The sequence below is a fragment of the Rattus norvegicus genome, chromosome 4 (genome assembly GCF_036323735.1).
Source record: "Rattus norvegicus strain BN/NHsdMcwi chromosome 4, GRCr8, whole genome shotgun sequence".
Lineage (NCBI taxonomy): Eukaryota > Metazoa > Chordata > Mammalia > Rodentia > Muridae > Rattus > Rattus norvegicus.
Window position 1 is genome coordinate 162,463,035 of NC_086022.1, and position 19,556 is coordinate 162,482,590.

Genomic DNA, 19,556 nt, shown 5'->3' on the forward strand with positions numbered 1-19,556 from the left:
GACCTTCCCAGGATCAGAGGGCAGAGCTTCTTAGAAATCCCAAGCCCTGGGAAAATAGCTCTCCTAGTCCATGTGTGGCACCTGTAGTACACACATGGAGTGTAGATGCATTCTTCTAAGCATCGCCCCCACCAAAGCGATTCTTTGGCCTCATGATCCCTGGATGCCACTTCTAGTTGTACTCCACGACACTCTTCCTCAGCAGCAGTTCTCAGACCAGCAAGGTCCTATCCCAGAGCCATCTCAAGGCCAAACTGGACAGTTAACTCCCTCCCTATTCTGTGCAGGAGTATGAGGAGTATGGACGCGTTTCCAAGGAGCAGGCACTGTGGACACATCCTAGCTCTGCGTCACTCCTGGATCTATCCCTCCTAGAAGCGAGACCTCAAGCAGGGCACTTTTCTTCAATAGTTCTGTTTCTTCAGCTGCCGCCCAAATGTGAGCATGGACCAGCATGAAAGGCTCTCTGGGAAATTTTCGGAGAGACCAAGGAGCATACTGAGGAAGAGAGAGCCCAGAATGGCATGGGGAAGGCAAAGGGGCTTCATCCCTGGTCAGTAAGAAGCATAGATTTGGGCTCAGACTTAGATTCGAAATTCCTCTGCACCTGTGAGGGACTTATAAACTGAAATTTTATAAACTGAAACTTTATAAACTGAAATTCCCTCCCCCTTTAGACCCTTTTGAAGACTAATTGACAAGGGGCCTGATAAGTATCTGTTGCCCAGTGGACACTAGTCAGAAGGCAGCTGTCAAAGCCTCAGGCGCCACCTGACCGGCCTTGTGTCTCTGCAGGTAGGTGGGGCAGCTGTCATGGCCGTGGGTATCTGGACACTGGTGGAGAAGAGTGTTTACCTCAGCATCTTGGCCTCCAGCACGTTTGCTGCCTCTGCCTACGTCCTCATTTTCGTTGGCGGTCTTGTCATGACAACTGGCTTCCTGGGCTTCGGGGCCATCATCCGGGAGCAGAAGAGCTGTCTCTCCACAGTGAGTGATCTCCTGTCCCTGTGTGGAAGCTGTCTTTCCACAATGAGTGTCCTTCCATGGAAAGTGTGTGCTTGTGCTAGGTGGGGGCAGGGAAGGACACCACACATGCTCCCCAGGGCACTGAGGACACTAAGGAGCCAGAGCAGAGTGGCTTCTGTGATGTCTGAGATGGTTCTGCTTCTTCTTCCTCTTCTTCCTCTTCCTCTTCTTCCTCCTCTTCCCCCTCTTCTTCCTTTTCATCCTCTTTGTCCTTTTCCTCTTCTTCCTCTCCCTCTTCTTCCCCCTCTTCCCCCTCTTCTTCCTCCTCTTCCCCCTCTTCCCCCTCCTCTTCCCCCTCCTCTTCCCCCTCTTCTTCTTCCTCTTCTTCCTCTTCTTCCTCCTCTTCCCCCTCTTCTTCTTCCTCTTCTTCCCCCTCTTCTTCCTTTTCATCCTCTTCTTCCTCTTCTTCCTCCTCTTCCCCCTCTTCTTCCTCCTCTTCCTCTTCTTCCTCCTCTTCCTCATCTTCTTCCTCTTCCTCTTCCTCCTCTTCTTCCTCTCCTTTTCTTTCCTCTCTTCTTCCAATTCTTCCTTCATTTTACACCTCCTCTTCCTCCCCTAATCTTCCCCTTTCTTCTTCTGCTCTTTCCTGGTCACCCTCGCCTGGGACACAGCCTCCCAATGTCTTGCTCTCTGTTGTAGAGCAGCCCCAGACACTACGTCAGCTGTGTTTCATATGTCTCTTGACCCTAAGGGTCCTTTGTCATGGCTAAAATCAATCAATATTCAGTTCTTAATATTACAAAATAATGAGGTGGCTTCTGATTTCCCCAGCTGATCCAAGATGTGTTGTTTCTTTTTGTTTGTTTAATTGAGCCCAGGTGTTAAATCAGCTGATTTGTCTCTGCTGTCTTCTATCTCTGAGGGTGGTCACCCTACTCTACTTGTTTAAAGATTGAGTTTTGGTTCTATAGATTTCTAGCTGCTGCTGCTTCTTCTTCTTCTTCTTCTTCTTCTTCTTCTTCTTCTTCTTCTTCTTCTTCTTCTTCTTCTTCTCCTCCTCCTCCTCCTCCTCCTCCTCCTCCTCCTCCTCTTTCTCCTCTTCCTCCTCCTCCTCCTCCCCCTCCTCCTCCTCCTCCTCCTCCTCCTACTTCTTCTTCTTCTTGGATATACCCCCCCCATGTGTTGCTTAATAGGTCCTTATGGCAGTGCCGTGGGAAGGACAGTCAGGCTTAACTGACTTGATCATTTGTAAAGCATATTCCATGGCTAGCATTTGTAGGCACCACAGCCTTCATGGCAGCTTCTTCCTGGGGGTCTGGGGAAACACCCATAGCATCTATGCAGGGCCAGGAAAGAGGCCAGGGAGGAGCCAGCAGGGACCCCGAGGCTGAGAACACCTCAGGTTCTACAAACCCAGTTCTCTGACACCCTTTGTCTGTGACTGACTCTAGCCTCTGTCCCCACCCCAGACTAAGCCTAATGTTCAGAAGAGAAGAAACAGCAGAGAAAACTGGGGGGGGGGGCAGCTTGGGCTTTGTCAGGAAACCTAAGCTGCAGAATAGATCCAACTTTCAAAGAGAAATCAGGCTGAGCCTGAACGAAAGCAGGCAGTGGGAAGAAGCTCCAAAGGGCTCTTGAGTTACCTGTACCCACTCTGCATCCCAGCCCCACCACCCACCATAGACCATAGACTGTGCAGTTCTGTCTTGCACTCATCCTAGGGAGTGGAAGGCAGGGCTTGCAGCGGGAAACCTGAGGCCTGGCCCCTGCAGCAGCTCTCAAAGCAGCGACCTAGTTTTTGGCCTGGATATAAAAGCCGCTCTATGCAGACCCAGCTGGATGGTGCTCCCGTTTTGAAGAATTCCTTCATTTGACTCTGGGGAAGAGCTTCGACCCAGGGTGCTGGCAGGGTACATGCTGATATGTAGGCTAAAGTTCTTCAGGAGGTGTACTAGGAGGTACCTTCCAGAGTGGAGCAAGGGTAGTGAGAGCAGACACAGTCTGCTGGTCATCCCTCACATGGCAAGAGCATGGTCATTCCTTGAAGCCCATATGAACTGGCTCTTGGAACAGCACACACACACACACACACACACACACACACACACACACACACACACCTACACCTAAAGCCTTATAGTCAAGTGCCTTATATAGAATGGTGTGATATTCATATACATTCCATATCCATACTCTTTAAAAATCTTTAGCTCCTGTCCTGGCTGGTTTTGTGTGTCAACCTGACACAAACTGAAGTTATCACAGAGAAAGGAACCTCCCTTGAGGAAATGCCTCCATGAGACCCAGCTGTAAGGCATTTTCTCAAGTCACTACTTGAGATCAAGGGTGGGAGGGCCCATTATGGGTGATGCTATCCCTGGGCTGGTGGTCTTGGGTTCTATAAGAAAGCAAGCTGAGCAAGCCAGGGGAAGCAAGGCAGTAAGAAACATCCGTCCATGGCCTCTGCATCAGCTCCTACTTCCTGACCTGCTTGAGTTCCAGTCTTGACTTCCTTTAGTGATGAACAAGAATGTGGCAGTGTAAACTAAATAAACCCTTTCCTCTCCAACTTGCTTCTTGGTCATGATGTTTTGTGCAGGAATAGGAACCCTGACTAAGACAGCTACTTATTATACCAAATACAATGCAAGTGCCACACAAATAATTGTGCCTTATCATTAAAGGACTAATGGTGACATTCTGTACACACTAAGTGTAGCAGACCCTGTCTCCTCCACATGCACCCAAGGCTGGTTGACTCCATGGATGTAGAAAGCCAAGTCTTTCTCCAACAGATGGTGAAGAGTTGGCCACCTAAGGTCCCTGAGAGACTTTGGCATGTCCCAGATCTGACCACTCTGCTGGAGGAAGACACTGGGTCATAAGAATTCAAGCAGAGGACTGTCCTACGCTTCAGCGACCAGCCCTCGTGGGGACTGAGTCTCAGGGAGATGCGATTATCAGGTCCAGAGAAAGATCTTTCCTTGGGAGGCTCAGTCCCTGGGTCCGTGTCCTGCTGTACTTTGAGAGGCCTGAGATTCTAGATGAGCTGTTGTCCCTGTCCCTAGAGCCTGTCCCAGAAAGGCAGGCGTCTGAGTCCTGTGCTTCCTTCCTTCCTACCATGGACTGCCTTACAGGGCATCTCAGGGAACATGAGGTAGAGGAGGAGCCATCTGCTGGGGAGACCAGGGCTCCCTCCTGACAGCCTGAGAAAGAATGCAGACACTGTCCCTTAAGGACCCAGCTTCTGACTCAGCCACCATCTAGGGGGTGAGGTGTCCCCAGCAGCTTCAGGAAGCAGCCTCTGCTGACTAGGCACAGCTTGCTGACGACACAGATGGCCACTGTTCGCTGAGCACCGCGCCGGCTGCTTCTCACACTCCACCAACCCTGCGAAGGCACTGCCATCTGCCCATCCTCTGTGCTCTCAGCCCTGGTGCCTGCTCACTCACTCAGGCCTCACATGCCCACAGAGCTTCTCAGGCTCCTGATGTGCACTTGACAGGAGCTGGGGAGCAGGTACAGGTGCCGAGAGGGGTCACTGGGAGGAGCACCAGGGAGCAGGTTTAGCCAAGCAGATAGGAGGCAGAAAGCAATCACATTGTCAGGAAAGGAGAGAGAGAAAGAGAGAGAGAGAGAGAGAGAGAGAGAGAGAGAGAGAGAGAGAGAGAGAGAGAGACCAGAGTTGCCTTTGAGTGTTAGCAGGTCAGAGCCAAAGGAGATTGGGAAGGGAAATTATGATAGGGTCTAGTCTTAGCTGCCTGGTCCTCCTGGTTACTAGTTACTTCAGTGCTCACAACCTGTGAGGGTGTTGAGGCAGTGGAAAAATACAACGAACTCCTGTAGGAAGGAGCAAATGGTCCATCTCCTATGATCTGACCTAGTATACCTCCTGTCCCCAGAGGGGCAAGATTCACTCTTTTTTACAGCTGAGGCGTTAAGACCCAAAGATACAGAGTGGCTGAACCCAGGATGCAGGACTCCCCTCTACAGCCCACTTCCCCTCAAGGCAGGAGCTCCATGGTTCAACAGTCAGGTCTAGAATTTGCCCAGAAAGTTACGTAGAAGTAAGGGTAGTGTATGATCTCCAAGTATGCTCTTAGATAGAGATACAAGATAGGGCAGGCTGGGGCTGGGGATTTAGCTCAGTGGTAGAGCGCTTGCCTAGCAAGCGCAAGGCCCTGGGTTTCGGTCCTCAGCTCCAGGAAAAAAAAAAAAAGATAGGGCAGGCTGTTGGTCCACCTATGACTACATGTGTGTATGTGCACTTGCACAAGTATATGCATGTGTGCGCGCGCGTGTGTGTGTGTGTGCACACACACATACACACACATTCTGAATGTTTTTCAGTATATTCTAGAACTTTCTCTGTGCTCCACCTGGGGTGTGGGGTGTAAGGGCCCCCTTCAGGGATTACCCACTCCCATGTTACAGAGCCACCCTTCCTAAACGCGTGCTGTCACCCTGGCAGTCCTTGTGTTACATGGCCAATATTTCTACTTTGGAGTGAATCGGGGAACAAGTTACCAGAAATCGCCCTACATTCTTGGCATTTCGTTTGGAAAAAGACACTAGCCTGTGCCCTGCTAGGGGAATCAAAGGTATAGAAAACAGTCAGTGTGTAAGGTAGATAAGACCCTGCCCCAGAGTTGTGACTTCATCAGGCTTTGTGGTCCAGCTCTGGCTAAGAAAGAATGGAGAGAGAGTAATGCCCTTGGGAAGGGGCTGACAGGAAAGTGTGCTGGGTGTGAGAGGAGGACGGTTCATTTCTGCAGGTCACTGGGTTTTCCTCCATTGGAATCTGAGCTCATTTCAATTGAAGTCCTTTCTCAGTGAGCCCAGCAGAGCCAGTTGTGTGACTCTGGGTCTCTGTGCAGCCACTGCAAGGTCTGTTCTTGGGACATTGGTGCTGACCTGGGAGTGGAAAGATGTTCTCCAGTTCTATTGGAAGAGAGTTGCAGGCTCCCAGAGCCGTGGCTGTAAGATCTGACCCTCTGGGACTTCCTGGGTCTGTTTCAAAGATTTAAGTGCCACCAAACAGATCAGCACAGAGGACCACTCTGGCTGAGTGACAGGCAGAGCAAGGCAAGTCAGTAAATCACAGGGGAGGGCACAGTTGGGCTGTAGGGGGTAGATCCTGGTGTCCTCTGAACTCACTGTGGCAACTTCTAAGGGGGATGTGTCCTCACCCAGGCTGTGGGCACGTTGGGAGCAGCGCCCTAAAAATAACTGCTAATTTAGGTCCCTTCTCAAAGGAGTTGTGCTATGATGTGTTGATTAGAGCTATGCTTTTATGATCTTTATATAACGTGGCTTCCTCATTATCCCCACACTGCGTCGTCTGTAGCAATGGAGTTACTACAGTGCCTAGGAGAGGCTGGGTCACTCACCCAAACTGGAGGTTGCACAGCAAGCTGGGCAGACTGTGAAAGCAAAACAAAAGCAAACAAACAAACAAAAAACCAAACCTGCTTGTGAGTACCAGTCCAGATATATCTGCTGTGAGTTCTAGTCTTTGCCCTCCTAGCTAACAAAACCTCAGAAGACCAGATGGAAACGTTGTGATTCAGGGTCCCTGGTTTCCAGAAACTGGGTTCTAGAACTTACTTTTTTCACCCATCCCCTCCTTAAAAGTAAAAAAAGCTCCTGACAAAGACCCAGTTTAGTCTGAGCCATCCATCACGATCTTCATTTGGCTGAAGATATAAAAGTTTGCAGGGCCCACATTCCAAATTCTAAAAATAGGCCCCTCCTTTGATCTGGGTGGCATGGGTCCTGGTCATCATCAGCCTTCGGCTCAGATGGCCTGAATTCATTCTCTCTCTCTCTCTCTCTCTCTCTCTCTCTCTCTCTCTCTCTCTCTCAGCTAAAATAGAAGACCTGATGTGAATAATTTAAAGTCCATCCCTTTTCCCTTCTTGGTTCTTATAGCAAGCTGATCGCTGCTACAGCGTCCACAAGGATGAGCTATTCCTGTCCCCAAAGACTGTCTCCTTCTTAGAAAAATGACTTTTGGGGGCTGCAGACATGCCAGGACGAAGGGAGTAGGAGGAAGGGATATCTAGCCTTGGTGCAAGTAGGCCAGCCCCTTCCTAGACTCTTCCTGGGGATGCTTGAGGACACTCCTACCCCCATCGCAGTCCAACCCCGACGCCCGCCATCCCAATACCGGTCTTTGATCTTTTCACTTTTCTCTTTGGGGACCACTGTTTGTGGAACTGGACTCACTGTTTCTCCTTTGGGGCTTCCTGCTGCCTCCTTCTGATTAAAGATTTCAAAAGGTTGTTAACACAGAGGGAGAAATGAATAAAGGCAGAGCAGTCCTCTCCAGAAAACATCTGAAGGAACTTATCATCTCTCTACCGAAACTGGGCTTTTAATGCTGCCTGTGTTAGCCCAAGGAAGCAGTGAGAGTAAGTTCTGAGTTAAACAATTCAAAGTTCGATGCCTGAAAGGACAGTGAGGCAGGAAGTGGGTGACTCAGGGTACTGGATTCCCATCTGTCCTTGGTCATTTTAGGAATTGCTTCTTTCACAGGCAGGACAGAACAGAGAGCAAGAAGGTTCTGGGCTGTGTTGCTTATGAGTCTGCTGGTGTCTCAGTACTCACGTTTGTATAATACACACACACACACACACACACACACACACACGCACGCACACACACACACACACACACACACATTCACTTTTCCTGTCCTCACTGAACAGTGACATCCAGCCAGGAAAATCACTGTGGTGTGGGATGCCCATGGAAGCAGGCAGGTGTCTACAAAGGACATGACACACATCTATGACAAAGCACACAACCGAAGCAGACTGTCTAACATCTGCCGGGCCCCAGACTCTGTCAAAACTTCAAAGCTCTGTTTGCTGATCCTGATCAGAGCAACACAGGGACTACCTCCAAGCACAGGACACTCCCTTTACAGGTTCCACATCTTTCCTACACAACCATCCATGGGCTCGGACCCTTCTGGGAAGACCATCTAGACCAAGGGACAGTTAGACTGGACTTGAGGAGGCTGGAGACCATGGTCTTAAAGATGGTTGGATGGTTGGAGAGTTGGCCATGTGAACCATGGAAGAATGGAGGAGGAGGAGGAGGAAGAGGAGGAGGTGATGACAGTGGTTCGGACAGGAGAGTCAGGTGTCAAGCCATAGCTTCCCTCTGGCCTGTGAGATTGCCTAGTGGAGAGCTTTTATGACAACTTGATCTCCTAAGGTGCCAGCTACTCTGTTCCCAGGACTGACCCACATTGTCGCCCAGGCAAGATCCTGAAAGTGGTAGCATCTGCATGGGTATTAGTCACCTGGTCCTAGCCAAGTGTGCAGCAACCAAAGAGCATTGCTGCCTCTGATTACTTCTAATGGTGCAGAACTAGATGCCTTTGGTGACCTTGGATGTATCTAGGTCTTGCAGCCTGGTTTCTGGCTCCTTCCCTAGGACCTTGGCTGGAGCGTGCAGGAAACCCTCTCTTGTACCTAACCTATTTGTGTGTGTCACTGCTGCGCTCCAGCCTTGGAAACATGGGCAGCAGCAGTGCCCACCCCTCATGCCTGGCAAACCTGAAGATTGCTCCCCTCTCTGGGTGGTTGGCCCTCATTCTGAAGCCTGTGAGCCAGGCTGCAGAAAGCACCCCATGGAGGATAATGAGACCATCAGGGAAGAGGTAGCCTGTGGAGAAAAGGGGTCATTTTACAGAACTGAGCCCCCACCCCCACTTGTCTCTATCTGAGCAACTGAGCCTTCACCCCACACCCACCCAACCGCAGGAAGCGGCACAAACAGGGCTGTTGTGTTATTTTTCCTGGAGAGACATTTATTCACATCAAGTGGGTACTGATGGCACACTGAAGAAATAAATCCACCCAAATCTACCTTGAGGCAGCAGTGGGTACACCGGGTAACTTACTGTTGTGACTCTAACAGTACCCCAGTTACTCACAGGAACGTAAGTGACCCTCAGCAAGTTACTTCATTCAATAACTCACCCCCATATGGACACCAACTTGAAACTTGGGTCCTTGAGCTTCCTATAACTTGCAGACGGCTCCACCGAAGAGACTCCTCTCCTTCACAAATACTATTTTTATAACCTCAGGGTATGACATGGTGAATCTTTTTGAGTCTCCTGATCCCTGTAAGTTCCCTGAGCTTCCGGACTCTAATGAGTCAGCTTGTCTCTTTAGGACTTGAGGAAGTAGCTACACAAAAGAGAAAGATTGCCTTCCATTGGAAACACGGCAGCAGGCCTTGGGGCTGAGTCTCCCTCTATTTGGAACCAGAAGAGGAGCGGCGGTAGTAGATGTCTGGCTGTGTCCCCTTCATGGTTAGTGCTGTACTTGACTGTGGGAAAGCCTTCGTGTTGTCTGTCTGTGGTCAGGGCCCTAATAACTAACACTGAGGTTGTAGGGACACTAGCTTCTAGCTGTGACAAGCACGCGTACCGCCCTTAGCCTACTACAAAGCAGACAATGTGACATCCCAAGGTCAGGCTGGTCCCAAAGCAAGGACACAAGACCTGCTCACCAAGCAGAGAGCACTGCACAGCAACAAGGATGCACTAGGGAGGGAGGAAGCCGTCTGACTCTTCCTGGCCAGAAGAGCATGCTGTACAAACACCTCCCTCCCACCTCTGCTTGCAGCATTGAATGCACAAGACCTGGAGGGTGGGAACTTTACCCTAATCACAGAGCATCTTATCACAGAGGCAAGCCGGGCCACCTTCTGTGTCACTACCTCCGAACCAGGACCACCTTTCTCTGTACCTGAGCATTGCCACCTCCAGCAGCATGCCCAATAGACCCAGGTTTTTGTTTGCTGCTGGCTTGCTCTGTTGTTGTTGTTGTTGTTGTTGTTGGTTTGTTTGTTTAAAGCCAGTTCCCGTGCTTCGTCACCCCTCACCTCCAAGCTTCTGCAGCCAGAGCTTCATCACACACGGAAGGCTACATGCTAACAGGTGTTTGCATCCATTTGTTCCCGGCTTTCCTGCTCTTCTGGACACAGTGTAGGGAAGAGAAAGGGGACTGTGATTCTACTGTTGGTTTGGTCTGCTGAGGAATAGAGGACCTGAAAGACGTTTGTACTAGTCTCGGACGCTTTGTCCTCCAAGACCTCTGACCTTTCCCACCCACCCCCACGTCCCCGGTTATCTGTTCCCTGGAGTCTAAGGTCTCCCCTCTTTTGCTCCTGCTAGAAATGCTTCCTTCTCAGCTCCCTTTTCTCCATCACAGCTCTTTTCTTAGAATTCTTGCCACTAGGGACCACACTGTGGCCCTATCCTGGGCCCTGCCACCATGCCCTGCCCTCATCGCATGCTACTCTAGCTCCCTGTTAGCCTGTGAGAAAATAGGAAAGCCCAGACCCATCCAGGGTCTCCAGGGCAGGCTAGCCAGGTCCTCATCCATAAATCTATCAGCAGGAGGATCCTTGGCATCCCTGAGCTATGCACACCACCCCAACCCCTCTATGGGGAGCCTGCTTCTCTCTCTGAAATCAGCTGCAGGCCCTGTATGTACTCTGGATCTTGTCACTCAGCTCATTCAGACGGAATCCTGGGAAATCCCCACATGAGACCTGGCGGACACCTGTCTTTGGCTTGTCTCACAGGAACTGTGTTTTGCTTCCATGGTGCTTGGATACATGCAAGGTGATCCTCTCCAGCCCCAGCAGTTAGCCCTGTACTCTGGATGACCTCTGTGCTTCTGGAACATCTCCTTCCTCCCCAGGACCTGTCAAGTCCCTCGATGCCGTGTCTCAGTCTCCCCTCAGGCTGTTGGCCAGATATCTTCATGCTAGTTCTGCTGCTGTCTATGCCCAGACCCCATCCTGTCCACCCCCAGCAGACTGAATGTGAGAGTCAGTCATAGACTGGCACAGCCTCACAGCTCCCGGGTGGGATGGCTGAGGCCCAGCATCCAGCAAGGCAAGGCTGTAGCCCGTTGACCCAGTGTGTGAGCACTGGACTGGCGCCAGGAGGACTAGAGGTCACCTTCGACCTTCCAACAGTGACATCTTGTTAGAGGAATGACTTGATGCTTCTGAGTCTATAGCCTCTCTCTTCTGCAAATAGCCAACTGCCTCCAGCTGGTGGGTAATTGTCAGAAAATAATTTGCCCCAAGGTCACTTGCTGCTTAAACAGCTGGCTCTGTCTTTTCTGGTTTGGCTTGGTCTGAAGTCCTTGGTCCTTCCCCCCACCCCTTGCTGCTGTCATCTTTCACACTCAGCTGCTGAGATTTCCGGAGGGGAAGAGGGGCTTCTCACTACTGGTTAACTATGGCCACATCTAGACTCTGCTCTTTCCTCAAGACTAGCCTGAGAATAGCCTCATCTCACTACCTCTCCTAGCCCTCCATGACCAGCACCTCAATGGTTATGTGGTGATTTGGTGGCAAGCCTTGTGAACTGATTTTGTTTCTGTTTTAAAATCTCATATGCAGAATGGTGAAGGGGATGGAGGAACATTTTATTAAAGATTCCTTGTTTGTGGCAGAGGCAATGCACCTCTCCCCGGGTCACTAGGAGCAAGATCCAGCAGAGGGACCCACAGCTTCAGAGAGCAGTTTCCCCAGGGATTAAATGCCATTTCCTGGGGTATTGAGCAAACATCTTTTCACCCCAAATAGGGCCCCAATAACAGATGGAAAAAACAATTCCACCCAGGTCCCTCTTGGTGAAGAAATGAATTTATTGGCGTTTCTCACAGGAGTGTGGATGACCAAAAAGCAGCTTTCTCACTGAAAAGTTCACCCCAGCTCAGATGAGGCTGAATCTCTGGCGCTCCAAGCCCATCTTGCAGCCAGCCCCACCCAAATGCTCCCCTGTCCAGCAGTTGCTTCCTGCCTATGTAACCTTGGACAGAGGCCCGTGACTCTTGTAGCTTCTTTGTGTCCCTGAGAGGATTCTTCCATTTGAAGGAAGTAGTTACACAAGCCTGGGCCATCACTCCAGCCTCCTGACCCTTGCTCAGGTCACACTGACTAGTGCAGATGTGTCCTCCCAGGCAGGCAGAGTCAAATCCCTCTAATGCTTGAGTTTCTGGATCCCATCTCTGGCTTCTTGGCAAGTGAATAACTTTCCTCCAGTCTTCTTTTGTGCATCTCCAAGTGCCTAGGGACACACATGCAAATCAAGTCTCTGCATTAGCCTGACAACCTGAGGGGGAGTGTGTCTCAGACTTTCCCAATCGGAATCCTTGATATGTCTGCTGGGCAGTTTCATGCACTAGAAACTGTCCCATGCTTCAAAGAAGGTCAGCGGCACCCTGGCTCTGCCTTCTAGAACCCCATAGTACCTTCTGTCCCTGCTGTGACAATAGAGAAATGTCTCCAGAATTTGCCAACTGGTCCCTGGAGGCAAAATCTTCCCAGAATGAGTGAACTGTTGGGTAACCTGAACTGAGGTAGCAGCTGTGTTGCCTTTCGAACGGAAGATTAAACTGCTTTTCAGCACAGAGCTGACCCTGCTGTGGGTTCCTGTTGTCTCATGATCTTCCTGTAGCCCAGGGGTGTTTCCTGAGCATATCCCCAACCCTACCAGGCACAGGGGAAGAGCCAGGGAACTCCAAGATATGATTCCTATCCCCAGAAGCTCACAGTTTCTCTGGGAAGACAGGACTGAGCTCTTCAACAGAAGCAGTTGAGTTTTGTTGTGTTGATGGTGAAGGCCTCCCCAGAGCAAAGGAGTAGTGGACCAGCAGGGGAAGGGATCAGAAGCAACCAAGTCCAAAGAAGAGGACCAAAGAGACAAGGCTGAGTCAGCCAGGTGTCAGGCAGGTGGTGCTGCAGACATCCTCAGAGGTTGGCACTGTAGAGGCAGAACTGTGCTGGGAAATGAAGGGCAGGCAGGCACCGTCAGTGGGATTGGTGAGGGCTAAAGCTTGAAGGCTGGACAGGTGGCCTGGGGTGCAAGCGGAGCCTCTCTGAGTCATACAGAGGGGCTGAGATGATTGTGCTGGGGGTCTACAGGGACTGAGAAAACATGTAGAAGAGGTATTTGTTAGGACTCATGACCTCCCATCACAAATGTAGCAACCTTCTAGGACCAATCAGTCCTGTGCTCAGAGCTATAGGATCCTCTGAGCCCTTTGTTGCCTCCTGGGAGCTGTCACAAGGAGCTATGACTCAGGGCCTCTCTCACCCAGGTGAGTCACACATCTGAAATCCTCTTGCAGTAAGAATGATTGCCTGAACAGTCACCTGTGGCTAGCTCAATCCCCTCAGAGCTCCAGGCTGCACCCCTGTTTCCTGGGACACCTGAGCATGCTGAAGCATCACTCTTTGCTCCCTTGGGAATGTCACACAGTACCAATGTGCCTCCTCTACATGAAACCCTAACATGTCACATGGCCTGTTGGATCTTCTGAACAGTCCCAGTTTCACCCATCAGAGTCCAGAGGTGCAACATGGTTTCATGTCTCTGTCCTCCCTCTTTCCACCTGTTCTCAGGAGCTACCATAGTAGTGATTTCCCCAGGGGAGCAGTATGAATTAGGCACCTCATCAGGGCTGGTGTCCATGAGTGACTCACAGCTGACAGAGAAGCAGGTGGCAAGATGGGATCTCCTAACTTCCAGCAGCCTAATACTGCTGCTCAGGGACAGGTACTCTCTCACATCTTTCCTGCTAGCTTGGAGGGCATGCTAATATTCATTTGGGAGACCTGGGTTGACCAGTAGTCCCTACCTATAGATTCCCTGCAGCAAGACAAAAGCTACCCTTAGTAGCACATCTGGGTAAAGGGAGTGCAGGACAACTTCAAGCCAACTAAAAGGGCAGACATAGTAGGGGTATTGGGGCCCTGAGGGCTATGAAGTAGTGGGACAGTCTTCTGAATGGTGACAGTGCAGCCATACTGTCTAGTGGGCCAGGCAGTTCCAGAGTGTCCTCCACTGATCTAGACTGTTGGTCCCTGACACTGTCGGACAAGTGCTCAAGCCTACACTTGGCTGTGCTCTGGGAAGAAGCATAGCAGAGCTCTGGAAAGTCAACTTCTCCAACCAGTCAGGACGGGCAGGGCAGGTGATGCCACCATGGCCATTGGCAAGGAATTGAAAGCCCAAACCCCATGGTCAGGGCTTCCACAAATTCCCAGAAACTTGAATCCTACATACAAAAACCATAGCACCCACACAGCTGTTATGGAAGCATACTACTCTGGTCTGAGAGTATTTTTCTAATTTGCAGTGGTGCCCATTCAGCCAGTCCCAGTGAGCACAAGAGCCTAGACTTGTCACAGATACGAAGATTGCCACCAGCTCTCTCGATGTCTTCATGCCCATTTCTGAGAGCAGACGCAGGCACCACAGACCTCTTAGATGCATCATCCTACTCTGTATCTCACTCAGTACCATCCATCCAAACAGATTGAAGAGTCCTGGGGCCAACGGATGTGTCTTGGAGAGCCCAAACCTCTCCCATACTACTGGTTCTGAGTCTCACACCCAGAGCCTGGAAAGCCCAGCTTAGACAGACAGACAGAACCCCAGACAATGTCTATAGCATATAGCATCACAGAATGTCTAGCCTGTACTGCTCATGGCACCCCACTCTGTCTTTTCCTTATCTTCAGCCATGGAATGATGGGGTGCATCCAGGAGGAACAGACAAAGGTTGAATGTTCAGGCCGTGTGTCCTTTTTCTAGGACAACATAGGAGAAAACAGGAAGGGTGATCAGGAACATACTTTGTCCCCTCTGCCTCAGGCTCCTTGGGTGTCTGGTAGTCTAGTCCCCCATCTAGAATGACTAGCAACCTTTCCTGGTCACCAGTGATGGCCAGCCCCAGTGCTGAGAGCAGAGGGCACGATGATATTACTGAGGGCACAGAGGTAATGGAAAGAACAGCTTTGCCTGGGTTCTTTCCTTAGGAGTTGAAAGTAATCCCACGCCCTTTGTGTGTTTCCCAAGCCCTGACTATGTAGTCTCCCATGGGTTAGGCAAGGACTCCTAGCTCTGTCTTGCCCACAATCCTTCCCCTACTTCATCTCAGACAGCACCCAGAGGTGGCCTTCCTACATTCTGTGATCTCAGTCCACATTGGTGGCTGCCCTGTTGTGGCCTGATGTGGGCTCTAGGGAGAGAAGAGAGATTTTCTTAGTGGTCATCCTCTCTCACTTCTTCTCTGCTCTCTCCACTTCTTCTGTTCATTGTCCCTTGGGTGCCTGTGCTCTGCTGCCACTCCCTGTCCCTGTCCAGTCCTCTCCCAGATCGTATGGACCTAGCCTGTTGGCTCCCCTGAAGCTCAGCAGTGTTGATGACAGCTCACAGTCAGGTACCTGAAGGCTCAGGGCCGCGCCGGCACCGAGGAACCTTGGAGAGGCAAGCATGATGAGGGAAGCCAAGAGTCCTGGGGAAATCTATGGAGGATAGGAAGCAGGCATCAAGGCTGAAATATAAGACTCAAATCATCACCCCTGAGCTTCTATTTTTGCCTTCTCCAGAGCCCTATTTCCTTGGCCCAGCCTGCTTCTTCCCAGCCACATAGGTGTCTGCATCACCTGTTCCAGACTTCCTGGGCCGGTGCTCTTCTGCTTGGAGTATGCTTCTCTCCATGTGTCCTTTTTAGAGAGGTTTTGTGGATGTCACCACCTCTGCAAGGCCCGCTCTGACACCCCACCACATCAGGAGCCTCTAGGGTTATCCCAAAGAATACACAGCGTTCTAATCACTTTGTACCCCCCAACTCCCACGAGTCACTAGTACCTTAGCCACAATGCCGAGCACCTGGCATCCAGGGTCCACTCAAGCCTGGATGGGTAGGTGGGTTCTCAGGCTCCTCATAGAGTAGTGAGCAGAGGGGTGAGCAGGAAAATTGGTGGTGGGAGCCAGCAGAGGTGGGGTTGTCATGTCCAGATGTAGATTAGAAAGAGGACAATGGGGGATGATAGAGGCCCTGGCTGTCCCCTCTTTACAGAGGCTCTTGTTACAGGGGACCCCTTATCCCTAGTGACCATTCCTGTCCTTGCCCCTAGTATTTCTGCCTGTTGCTGGCCATCTTCCTGGTGGAGCTGGTGGCAGGGGTCCTGGCGCATGTGTACTACCAGAGGGTAAGTACAAGGTCCTGTTGCAGTTTTCTGTTGGTGACATGATGGAGTCATAGCAAGAGGTTAGGTTCGTGCTGCCTAAGCAGCTGGAGCAGGTGTCCCCATAAGTGTCTCTGTTTCCTGGGCTGATGGTCCTCTGCACCCCAGTTTCCTGTCCTAGATCTGGCAGATCTCTCTGCCTCTCTTGGTACTGCTGGGCTTCACATGGGAACCCTGAGTGAGAGTTTCTCAGAGAGACCAGTTCATCCTTCTCCCCTGACCCCTCAGGGATCCCTAAACAAGAAACCCACCTGCTAAGACAATCACTGAGAAGGGATCAGAAAGGGTCAAAGAGCAGACTGACACACTGTCAAGCCTGGAGTAGGCCCTGCCAACCTGGGCAGGTAAGATCAGAGATCTCTCTCTTCCCACGCTTCTGATTTCAGGTTCAGGATTTGAAGGCAAGAACAGGGTGACATAGGGATGGAATAGACAGTATGTCCCAACCAAGCAGTTCATTTGAAGCCAGTGCCCACACGGTTTCGCAGGGTCACAAGTGTCCACAGGCGTGGTCGTCACCTCCAGATGTGTCCCCTGCCACATATCGAACCTCATCTGGTAATCAGAGTTCAAATCCACAGCAAGTTGAAGGCAGCTCCTATGAGACACAGCATGAGCTGTGTCATCCTCAGCCCCAGTGTCAGCTCTGCCCCTCCTGTCAGCTCACCACACCCCATTTGAGCCCTTCCAGTCTCCCGACGCCAGCTGGTGGGGATTTGGAGACACCTGGGTCCTAGAGGGAGGTGTGGGGGGGATCCACTGACACGCCATGCTCCCTTCCTCAGCTAAGCGATGAACTGAAGCGGCATCTGCACAGCACCCTGACTGAGCACTATGGGCAGCCCGGAGCCGCAGAGATCACAGCCTCAGTGGACCGTCTGCAGCAGGATGTAAGCCACGGAGAGAGATACAGGTTTACACCCTGCCTCTGTCTCTCCCAGTCTATACCATCGACCTCTGATAATTCACCCACCTTCTCTGAGCTTCCCTAACCTAAGCCATATGGCGGAGAGGTGCGTCACCTCTAGATGTGTCCCTTGACACCACAGAAAGTACTCAATGAACTCTGGCTTCCCAGATACACCTCTTGCACTCTGGTCAAACCTCACCCCTGCTGCCTTCCAGTTTGGGTCTCCCGACAGTCTCCTCCTGTCCATGGACTAATTTCATCCTTCCTCAGGAAGATGGGCACCAAGGACCCAGTGTTCTAGACCAAACCACTGTGGCTCAGAGCAAGGAAGTTTTCTGGTTGTGAGCCACTGGACAGCATCTGAGGGATGTAGGCAAAGGTCTTGTTTCCAAGAAGACATAGCTGAGAAAATGACCAGGGGTATGTGCATACACACAGGTACCCGTGACATATGTAGTCATGCCCCATGTGCTTGGCCCAGAAGCTGGAAGAAGGTAGCCCACATCGTTGACCATCTATTGCAGCAGTGTGCACATGTAAGGAGCTGTGTGAGACAAAGCTTGGGCAGGAGCCATGACTAGCAGGTCTCACTCAGGGAGCCACAGAAAGTAGCAGGTGCTACTGGGCAGCTTTTCCTGGGCATCTCAGAGTACAGAGTAAGGGAGGAGGGTCTGCAGGTGGCCTGGGGGGAAAACAGGGCTGCCACTGACCTGTCTCCATGGCATCAATGTATATAACGTGGGTCTCTCCCAAGCTGGGGCAGTCAGTGTTCCAGCCAGCATCCGGGGAAGGAAGGAACTCGCCTGAGACAGTGGTGGATCAGAGCCAGGGCCACATTTGAGCCACATGTGTATAAATGACACCCACGTACCACAGGGACACATGGTGTACAACTGCCATATGACTCTCGGCACAGCCCACCCTAGTCATTGTTCTGTGTGTGCTGTCACATTCCCTGTGCTCTGTGCTCTCGTGAGCTGTGGTCATGTTCTTATCTCACTACTCACATGCATGCTCTGGGTGTGATATTGCGTAGTGGGCATGCTCTCTCTGATCTAGCTGTTATGTTGTGTGTGCCCTCTGGGTGTCGTCTTGTGCTGTGAGCATGTTTAGTGTGCAAATTGATGTGTAGGCTCTCTGTTCACACTTACAGGTTTTGCCGACCCCAAACAAATCATTTTTCCCTTCTTCCTCTGTGTTCCTCTCAAGAACAGTAACATGGTAAGCCAAGTCCTCTGCCTCGTTCCTGGCATGGCGTAGGTGGCTAGAATTTGAGTTAAATATCCCTGACCCCACAACCACAAGACAAACTGTGTCGTGCACTTTGTGCAAGATCCTAGGATCTCAGGTCTTAGGATCTCAGTGTCCTGACTCAGAGGGGAGAGGTGACAAACTAGTTCTTTGAATCACTTTGAATGTGGTAGAGTGCGGACCCACTGGGCTTCACTTGGCACTCACACTACCCTCTGTAGTCAGTGCTGACTGGCCTGGGTCCTGCATAGTCTCTAGGACACACTCCATGTTCTTCTGGTCTCAGGTCTGAATTACAAAGCTCAACAGAAATCCTGAGACCTTGAGCAAGATTGGTTTTTTTTTCCCCCAACTGGATGAACACGACATCTCCCCTTTGTGACCTCCCTGAGCTCTGGACCCTGGTTGTACACCCCAATGGCACCAAACCTCACAACTGTGAAAGCCCCACATCTGACTGACCCCCATCTCTCAGATAATCCCTACCCTAGAATACCTGACAGAAGGTAGACATCAGGTGTCTGCAGACAATGGCCCCAGAGAGACCCAGTCCTTCTCCAAAGGGAAATCACAGAAGAGAGAGGGGCCTGAATAGCATAACCCTTGGCCCTGGTTCTCAGGGACAGGAACACCACACAGACCCTTCTCACCTGAGCCTCCTCTCTCCTCTCAGTTCAAATGTTGTGGCAGTAACAGCTCAGCCGACTGGCAGCACAGCGTATACATCTTGTCTCAGGAAGCCATCGGTCGCCAAGTGCCCGACAGCTGCTGCAAGACAGTGGTAGCCCGCTGTGGTCAGCGGGCCCACCCCTCCAACATCTACAAGGTAGAGGTGAGTGCTGGGGTCACTTAGGGTCTAGGGGGGAGCCCCAGAAAGGCTAGCTCAGTAGGCAGGTGTAGGAAAGCAAGCACACTCTTTAGCATGGGATCATAGAGCCTGGGGCCCTCAAAGATCTGACAGGGTACTAAGAATTAATATGCCATCTCAGAAGTCTCAGAAATCATGGCCTATTCACTGGTGCTCTCAAAATGGCCAGGAAAAATTCTAAGGATGGCCCCTTTAAGCACTGACATCCCTCAGCCTCAGCTAACACAGGATGGCAGCCACTCATCCCCCAATTCTCCTGCCTATTGTTGGGCCAAGGTTTGAGTAACTGACCTCTACATTACAGGGAGGCTGCATGGCCAAGCTGGAGCAGTTCTTGGCTGACCACCTGCTGCTCATGGGAGCAGTGGGCATTGGGGTAGCCTGTCTTCAGGTAAGTGAAGTAGGAGATGTCTTCCCTCAAACGTGTCTTGGGGAAAGTAGCTGGTGCTTTGCACATGCATGCCTAGCCCTGCCCTA

At 51.2% G+C, this 19,556-nt stretch overlaps 1 protein-coding gene across 5 annotated transcripts in view; it reads left to right on the plus strand.

The window, feature by feature from the left end:
* The window catches only part of Tspan11 (tetraspanin 11), a 67,327-nt gene that overhangs the window by 38,708 nt on the left and 9,063 nt on the right, over positions 1-19,556 (plus strand). The window contains exons 3-8 of one of the 5 annotated variants that reach the window (XM_008763291.4): positions 796-987; positions 15,940-16,014; positions 16,836-16,940; positions 18,114-18,181; positions 18,885-19,043; positions 19,384-19,470. In XM_008763291.4, the coding sequence (XP_008761513.1) occupies positions 796-987; positions 15,940-16,014; positions 16,836-16,940; positions 18,114-18,181; positions 18,885-18,996 (552 nt within the window). In that variant the 3' untranslated portion in view covers positions 18,997-19,043; positions 19,384-19,470. Of the gene's footprint in view, positions 1-795; positions 988-8,138; positions 9,299-15,939; positions 16,015-16,835; positions 16,941-18,113; positions 18,182-18,884; positions 19,044-19,383; positions 19,471-19,556 lie in introns of those variants that run through there. The other 4 variants (NM_001024262.1, XM_039107688.2, XM_039107687.2 and 1 more) reach the window with 4 other exon arrangements.